Raw genomic sequence first — 9,040 nt, forward strand, 5'->3', positions numbered from 1 at the left:
ATTTAGAGAAGAATTAGACTAAATTACATATTTCTGAAAATTAGTGTTTTCTTGAAGGTGGCAGAGGATAGTTTTTTTTAAATGCCAAACATGTGCCGAGGGGGTACACATATACATGCAATCCATAAAAACATGTACATGGGGATGGTTTTCCAGGGGCTAATTAATTACACTTCATATGCCCATGGCTCACAAATTATGTCAACAAATTACTTGTAATTTGCCTAGTAGAGTGCACATGTACCAAAAATACACCTGGGGTCTCCCCAAATTTTGGCTTGTTTTTCCAAGATTTGGGCCTCAGTCGTACCCATACAACCCAGGCCCGAGCAAGCAGGATAAAACACCCAATAGTCTGTAAATCAATGCATGCCCTAATGAAAATTCACCAATTGATATGGGGCCATTCACCTTCCCTCTGAGATACACACCTTCTTCTAAGGCCTACTGCTTTTCAGTGAATTTCCTCTGCAACTGACCATGTGTCTTAGGTTCGCATTTACAACTCTGTATATAAGCGTCATAGTGACACCTACATGTTGCACATCTTTTATTTCAGCAAGCACTCTGCTACACTGCAAATGTGTCCCATAATTATTCTAATCATTTTTCTACATAAAATATCACATCAAACAGGGGATATCTCAATTCTTTAAGAAATTTGACCGGGTCTTTAGTACGAAACTATCCCCTGCCACCTGAACAACAAAACCTGCTTGAAAAAGATGCAATAAACAAACTAAATTTGATCACATATTTTGTAAGTTTTTCTTTGGGAAAACTTCCATTACATTTTTGGAAAATACAGGCATATTTTCAATTGGGACTGGGGCCGAATTTAGGCCCCAAGTTGGCTCTAAAAAAATCACTGACTGCACATTTTAACTATATACAGAACATCAAATGCTCGTACATGTATTTATCCTTTCTTTTCCTGCTGCTAGTACATGTACCCGTTATTGATTTCTTACCTGAAGCCATTTGAATGTGTCTTGTCAGTGACCCGTGATTGTTAAACAATTAAAGTGTAACTTATAAAAACAAAATTTTAATTATGAGATTTTTTGCATTCAATCAATACAATTTAAAAATGATTGATATTAATATCAGAAAGAAACACCTTTGAATTATGCTCATAACCATTCCCCAATTTACATGTATTTATAAAGTTTTATTATTCTTCATTAATTGGTAGTTGCATTATACGAGATCTGAGATCTTACGAAATTGCAGGTTGAAACTTTACAATTTGGATCCGACATCTTTTAAAGTATGCCAATGCATGTTTGTCGAACAACAAAATTCCTTTGAACAATTAACAAAGACTGGTTAAGCCTTTCCCTGAGTTTGAACACTGATAGGTTAATAAATGAACTGAGCAGATCCAATTTTTTTTTACATTGAATTTAAGAGTAGCAAATTTTAAACGAACAACCGACTTAACAAATTTTAGTCGATAGTCAATATGATTGAATGATAGTCGAGTACTCGAATATTCATTGACACCCCTAATGAAACCATCAAACAGAGTTCAAAGATACTGTCACATTTTCCGTGTATTATTTGTAAAAAGTACTCTATTAAATAGATGTTTACATGCTGTCAATTTTGAGGATGTAATTACAAAATATATAATATAAATAGGGATTAATTAGGAGTTTTTTTTTCATGATTTCACAAAGGAAATGCACATAACTTATACATGTAAAAAATTTATTAGGGATGGCAATGGTCAACTGGGTAACCATCTAATCAGTCAGAAATATAGTAACTGGTTTAGTATGGGATGACGGGTTATGATTTTCATAACCGGTTAGTATTTTTTGTATAATATGTACTTTTTAAATAATATACAAGTATACATATTTTTTTTTAAAAAATTACCACTTAGATCATGTAGAAAGCATGTGTAAAACTAGTCTCATTCAAGCAGATGCTCGACTGTCTCCATAAACTCCTGCTCATTGGAGTTTACGGAGACAGACAAGCATCTGCTTGAACGAGATTAGTTTAAAACTGAAAAGTTGCTATCAACTTATTAAATTATTCACAATATACAGCCACTGTGAAAACAAATCCCCATTATTTTGTCATTACAGTAAAACATGTTTATAAGTGCCAGGGACAAATAATTTTGATTCATTATAAATGTATTCATTTTTCAGTTTAGTTTTCAGTATGTTTAAAAACCACAGGGAATGAAAATCACTTCACTATACCCTTCAATTCCGTATTTAAGTCTGTTCGCAGTAAGCGTGTTTTACTGTATAACCCAAATACCACTCTAAGTTTACATACCCCAATCATAAAAAATTCTATTTTCTAATTTCAAGAACTAATTTTTTACTAAACAATGCTTTACATGGTATTAATGTAGTTCATTATCTGTAATGGTAGCCTAGTTGTAGGGCATTCATTTTGTAATCAGGAGGCCTGGGCTTGATTCTCATTTGCTGTGTCAAACCTAAGACATAAACATACAGGTAATGAAGGTTCCTTCACCAAGCGCCAAGCATTAGAATGAAAGTCAAAGGTTTTTCAGATGAGACCTTAAAAACCTCACAGTAGATGTTGGGACAATAAAGAACCCTCACTGCTCAATGGGCCTTAGTGCCAAGTATTAAGGTCTATGTTTGAAGCCCTTCACCAGCATGTGGCAATGTCTCTATACGAGAGAAAAATTCTCAAGTAAGATATAAAACAACATACAATCAATCAAAGTGTCAGTAAGAAGCTGATCCTTACATCGCAGGTTCGAATCCCACAGCTGGATGTGGAGATAGGTCCCTCAGATGAAACCGTATGAACCGAGGTTCTGTGTCACAGAAGGTGCTGGCACGAAAAAGATCCCTCACTTCCCAAAGGCCATAAGTGTCAAGTACAGGTCTATATTTGCAGGCCTCCACCAGCAAGTGGTGGCATAATAATATGACTAAAAAAAATTTGAAGGGGCAATAAACAAAACACAAATCAATCCTGCAGTCTTATCACAGAAATAATTCAAACTTTTATGTATAAATATATTTCCAAGTTTCTTTTGCAATTTAACTGAGTGACATTTTTGAGATTTTCCAATAATAATACACATTTACTAACTGGGTTCGAGGGCAACATGTGTTTTGTCGGACCAAAGAACCAAACTGTTTGCCTGAGACCATTAGGCCGAAGGGAAACAGTTTGGTTCAAGGGGTCAGCAAATTGCATTTTACCCCGAGAACACGGACAATAAATGTTTTGTTATATCTTTTACTTTCTTTTTTTGTTTGACATACATGTATTTTGTAGTGGCTTCCGTGATGTAAATTTCCTTTACCAGCACTGAGGTAAAACTCTGTCAATTCCGTAACTTTCGAACACCAACGAATGCAAATGAGATTTAACTAATCCCGCGCATACTGTAATATGTAAGCAGTCCAATGATCTCATTGACAGGTTCAATATCTCACTTTGCGGTTCAACATAGATTTTTTTATGATTGCTCATAAAACCTTGGAAATGTTAGACATTTTGAGTGTACACTGGTATAGATTTATATAAGAACAAATTTTTAAAGGTATAACAAATTATAATATTAATTAAGGCCCTAGTTAAAACAGCTATTCATACTTGTTGAAGAATATATAATAATAATTATCATTTTTATACATGTAGTATGTTAGATAGTGTATTATTGAATTTTTGCATTTTTTTGTTTCAATAAAAAAGAAAGTCTTGGTGAAATTACATGCTCTCATGCATTTAAATATAAGGTAAAGCAATGGGGATTTGACAATGTCATGTCAGGGCTAACAGACAGAGACTGAACCATAAAATAGATAACATACATCAGTGTTTGTGCGTACATTTCTACATTTGCTGGCATATAAATGTAAACATCAGTGCTGTAAGCAGCTGTTAAATTTTAGATAAGAAAAATTCTAACCTTCACTTCCATGGTCCACGCCAATCATATATTAAAATGTCACCGTGAACTCTTTCATCACTCGCTACATTTATCACAGAAAACTCCGACACAAGACTGTTCATCGCTGTTAATGTGATCGTCAGAATTTCCTCGTAAACAATTTGCGCAAGAATATATATATCCCTTTAAAACTAATGCTCCCTGTACGCAACCAAGGATTTTATGTGCTTCGTAGATGTTGATTAAACGTGCATGTCTACATACGGCCCGTACGTTAAGAAAATGTACAACTGTCAACTTCACATATTTTCTTCTCATTTTCTGTCTGTAATTCCGACTTGCATGGCTACTTCCGGGGACGTACTAAAGACTTGATATACTAAAGAACCTGATATTCGACCTGATAATTTTTCAAAAAATAAAATAATCAGATTGAGTGTTATACATGATTTATTTTTAAAAATCATTGATTATGAAGCATTATGCTATACTAAACTACACTTTTTAAAAAAATATTTGCCGCTTGTTACAAAGCATAAGATCAAATCACGTTTTTCATATATCGGGTCTCTAGTGTCTTCTTCCCACAATGCCACTCGTGATTGTTTACATCCAGGTTACAAACAAGAGGCCCCGATTAAGACTCTTTCTATACGGATGCATTTGTAAATGTTGATCTACCTTTACTTGTGTAAATAACTTGCATTTATAAACGATTTAAATAACAGAAAACAGAGAAATCGAATCAAAACAATTTATTTAAAACACAACAACTATCTAAAACCGTACAAGCATGTGTTACGATGCCCTAAAAGGCGTGGCTGGTTTGTAGACAACTTGTTCCTGTACGATTCTCGAATAATTATTATATAAAATAGAATAAAATATAGCACGGAGCTTGTTTCTCTTTATACCACATGACAAGATTTAATATGTTAGAAATTATGTCATTCAAACTTTTTCATAATATTTTAATATTTTTAGCTATCCAAAAAATACTTTTATGACCTGCTGTCCCCTGAATATAGGGGCCAGCCCCTTTTTCTTGATGTTATCTGAAAGCTCTCGTAATTACACACAACTTTTATTCTATATGTCTTACCAAATTTTTATCAGTTTAAAAGTTATTAAACAAAAAGCAGCAAAATTTCATGGAAAAATAATTCTTAAAACTTGCCGTCACATAGCTTCCGAACTTAAAAAAATTAGCCTACAATCTTAATGTTCTGCGCATCTGCAATGTATTAGTTACAAGTTCTCCAGTTTTCATGCAAATATCATGTGTCGTTATTGAGAATTCTACTGGACAAGAGACCCTCCAAATATTGATTAAAGGGCAATAACTCATGAACGGGGGTATATATCAAAAATTTGAAAAAACTGTTTTTAGGCAATAATACATTGTATCTACCCTGAAAGTTTCATAGCAATCGGACAAAAGGTCTCCGAGAAATCGCCTACTGAAAATCGGCGGGAAAAAAAAAATAAAATAATAATAAGAAACAGTAGAATAACAGTAGGGTCTTCCGAAGGAAGCTCGGAAGACCCTAAATAATCTTAACCATCAGAATCAGTAGAAGGTCTTCCGCCTGGAGCGGAAGACCTTAATTATACAAAATTTCTAATTTAAAGGATAACTAGATAAGTTCCGGTGAAATAAGAAACATGCATATGTCTATCGACCTGGAGCAGCATCGCTACGTCATTTTAATGTCACGTCAGCCGGAGATGATTTTGCATGTGAAATGATCAGGAAGCGTTTACTCTTCTTTCTTTTTTATCATAATTATATACACTACAAAAATCAAACTTTTTTTTTCTTAAGCGATTCTTTAATAAATGTGTGCTGTTGTTTCAGTATTGTAAATTTTTCATGCGTCATTTATGCAGGATGACTTAGCATCATGCAGTGCCGATTTATGCAACGCGAGTCAACGTTATTAATTCCGTTACGGTAAAAATTGATGGTCGTCCAGAGCTTTTGATTTTACTGTAGTTGAATTATAGATTAGAAAAAAATATATACCAATGAAATACATGTAACAAAACCTTAGACATGTTTTTTTTTTTCTCGTTGTTATTGTTTTAGCAGGTTGGTCAGTCTGGAAAGGAGTTTTACATAGTGCTGCACAAAATTTTAGGCATCTCGCTGCTCCGCCTTGACGTCAAAATCCATTTTGTCGTCGTTATCAGATTTCTTTACCGCCCTTTATTTTTTAATGATCTCGGCATTTCTGATCAGAATTCTAACAAACTTGCACAACATGAAGTCAAAATAAAATTAAAAAATTATATACATAAATTGAATTATTTTCGCTCTTATTATGGGTCCACCGGGGTGTTGAACATTGGTGTTACATATTTTCAATATCTGATTTCGTGACTGCGCCGGGTACCCCTACCATTGACACATTTATATACCATTGAAGAGAAGAAATATAATATTTGTAAAATATTTCTTGCTTTTATGAATTCTTAATGTTTGTCAAACGTATATGCAAATTTTCACCGAAAGACGTTCATTAGAAAGAAAAATGTACAAAATGTCTCAATAATTTCAGAACAGCCCTCGTATATCTACTGTACTATAGCTGATGAAATGTTTAAAGTACTGCAGAGATATATATACTTTCTGACAATTAAGCCTGGGAGTGCCTATGTGCCCAATGTTAAAATTGCTGAAAATGCATACACATTTGTTATGTGCCTTCTAATTGTATACACATTTTACTATTTTAAAGTACACTTATGTGGCAGCTAATAAACTTGGAGTTGTTGGGAACATGATGAATACAGAGAAGGGGACCATCAGAGGAACACTACAGGGGAATAGGAGTCAAGTGGAGAGCATGTAAGCACTCATTACACTTACCATTATTACACTTAATATCATTATTACACTTACCATTATTACATGTACATATACCATTATTACACTTATCATTATTACACGTATCATTATTACACTTACTATTATTCCATATCCCATTATTACACTAACCATTATTGCATATACCATTATTACATTTACCATGAGGCATTAATCCATACACTTACAATCCAGGGAACAGGAGAAAAGTTGAGAGCATGGAAACACTCTTAAATTATTTTTTTTACACTTATATTTATTAAACTTATCATTATTACACTTACAAACCAGGGTAAAAGGAGACAAATAGAGAACATGTAAGCACTCATTACCTTTTCTTTATTACTTGTCTGATAGTTTGGGCTATAAGAACCTTGGATATTAGCCCTGAGAGTTCAGTGGTCAGAGCATCTGACTACCACTAGAGGTCCAGGGTTTGATTCGAAGTCAACCCATGAATTTTTTTTTGTACATCATAAAAAACAGGATTGATTATACATACTACAGTTAAGAAAGCAAAGTTTATTGTGTGTTTACAAAGATAGTGTTCATGCACTCATGAGTAAAAGGAAAATTTTTATAGTCAGGGGCAGATACAGGATTTCCAGTTGTGGGGGAGGGGAACTTTAAATGACAACAGAAACGAGTTCAATAGCATAAGTTTTAAGACTTTTCTTTTAATTATGTATAAGGATAAATCAGTTTCCATATTATTTTTTTCAGTAATCAAATCAGTAAAATTTTAAAATATTTTTCTGAACTGCTTCAAATTTTTTACAATAGGAAAAAATTCCTAGTTTCAAGTGGCAGCCCATATTCCTTCGTCACCAAAGCAAACTTCTACAATGAACATGAAGTTGTAAATCGAGAGTTTTCCAAATTCACCATTGATCCAACAGACTGGTAGACAACACGGACCACAGAAGCTGATTTAGACTGCACATACTGTTGTTTGGAGTGACATTTTCACAAATAGTCTTTCACATTTTTTTTGTTAATATGTATATTTTTATACTTTCATTTTTAAAATACCTTAATCAGTATTATATATATGTGACCATATTTAGGGCTTGTTTTCATGTTTTGTAAATACATGCATTTTGTTTGGTTTTCTGTTGGAATGCATTATAAGTATTTATTTATTTATTTTAAAAAAATCTTTCTGTCTTGTTAGTTTTTTTGCTTTGTTTTATTTTATGAACATATTCATGTTTTTGTTTGTTATATTGATTGGTCTCAAAAATAAAAAAAAAAGTTGAACATAAAGCTTTTTAGTATTCATTCATTGATCTAAATTAAATTTCTGATTTTTTAAGGTCATATTTCTCCCATTTAATTCTTTTTTCAATAGTAATAAAGGTAGTGTTGGGGAAGGACGGATGTTCCATGTGTGAGGGGAAGAAGGGATGTTCCATATTTGAGGGGAAGGAGGGATGTTCAATATGTGAGGAAAAGGAAGGATGTTCCATATGTGAGAGGAAGGAGGGATGTTCCATATGTAGGATGAAGGAGGATGTTCCATATGTGAGGAAAAAGAGGGATGTTCCATATGTGAGGGGAAGGAGGGATGTTCCATATGTGAGGGGAAGGAAGGATGTTCTATATGTGAGGGGAAGGAGGGATGTTCCATATGTGAAGGGAAGGAGGGATGTTCTAAATGTGAGGGGAAGGAGGGATGTTCCATATGTGAGGGGAAGGAGGGATGTTCCATATCTGAGAGGAAGGAGGGATGTTCCATATCTGAGGGGAAGGACGGATGTTGCATATGTGAGGGGAAGGAGGGATGTTCCATATGTGAGGGGAAGGAGGGATGTTTCATATGTGAGGGGAAGGAGGGATGTTCCATATGTGAGGGGAAGGAGGGATGTTTCATATGTGAGGGGAAGGAGGGATGTTCCATATGTGAGGAAAAGGGGGGATGTTCCATATATGGATGGTAGTGGCAAAATGTAAATATATAAATGCAGCCAAACCTCATTATATGCAACTCATTGAAATGGAGAAAATCTTCAAGATGATAAAGGGTTTGAAATGCTGAGGATAAAATACAATTAGATACCGAAATTCAACAATCCATTTCCTTTTTTGTTTTATTTATGTTTGTACTAATTAAAAACTCAGAAAAAAATACACAGTATGCTGCATTTGACTCCTAGAAGAGCATGCTAAAGCAGTCAGTACGGTGTCTGAAGGAGGGTCCTTTGGAGAAATTTGTTTAAAAAAATGTTACATTTCGAGAGTAAATCAAAGTGAACAAACCTAGTCTA

The 9,040-nt window shown here is 34.0% G+C and overlaps 1 protein-coding gene across 1 annotated transcript in view; it reads left to right on the forward strand.

Annotated features, from left to right (window-relative positions):
* The window catches only part of LOC133174659 (acylphosphatase-1-like), a 30,064-nt gene extending 22,114 nt beyond the window's left edge, over window positions 1-7,950 (forward strand). Inside the window, exons 3-4 of the mRNA XM_061309753.1 lie at window positions 6,646-6,755; window positions 7,557-7,950. Of these exons, the coding sequence (XP_061165737.1) occupies window positions 6,646-6,755; window positions 7,557-7,680 (234 nt within the window). The 3' untranslated portion in view covers window positions 7,681-7,950. The remainder of the gene's footprint in view (window positions 1-6,645; window positions 6,756-7,556) is intronic.
* Window positions 7,951-9,040: the final 1,090 nt, after the last annotated feature.

This window comes from Saccostrea echinata, unplaced genomic scaffold, assembly GCF_033153115.1.
Source record: "Saccostrea echinata isolate AGI-Se365-2 ecotype Australia unplaced genomic scaffold, CSIRO_AGI_Sech_v1 ptg000002l, whole genome shotgun sequence".
NCBI lineage: Eukaryota > Metazoa > Mollusca > Bivalvia > Ostreida > Ostreidae > Saccostrea > Saccostrea echinata.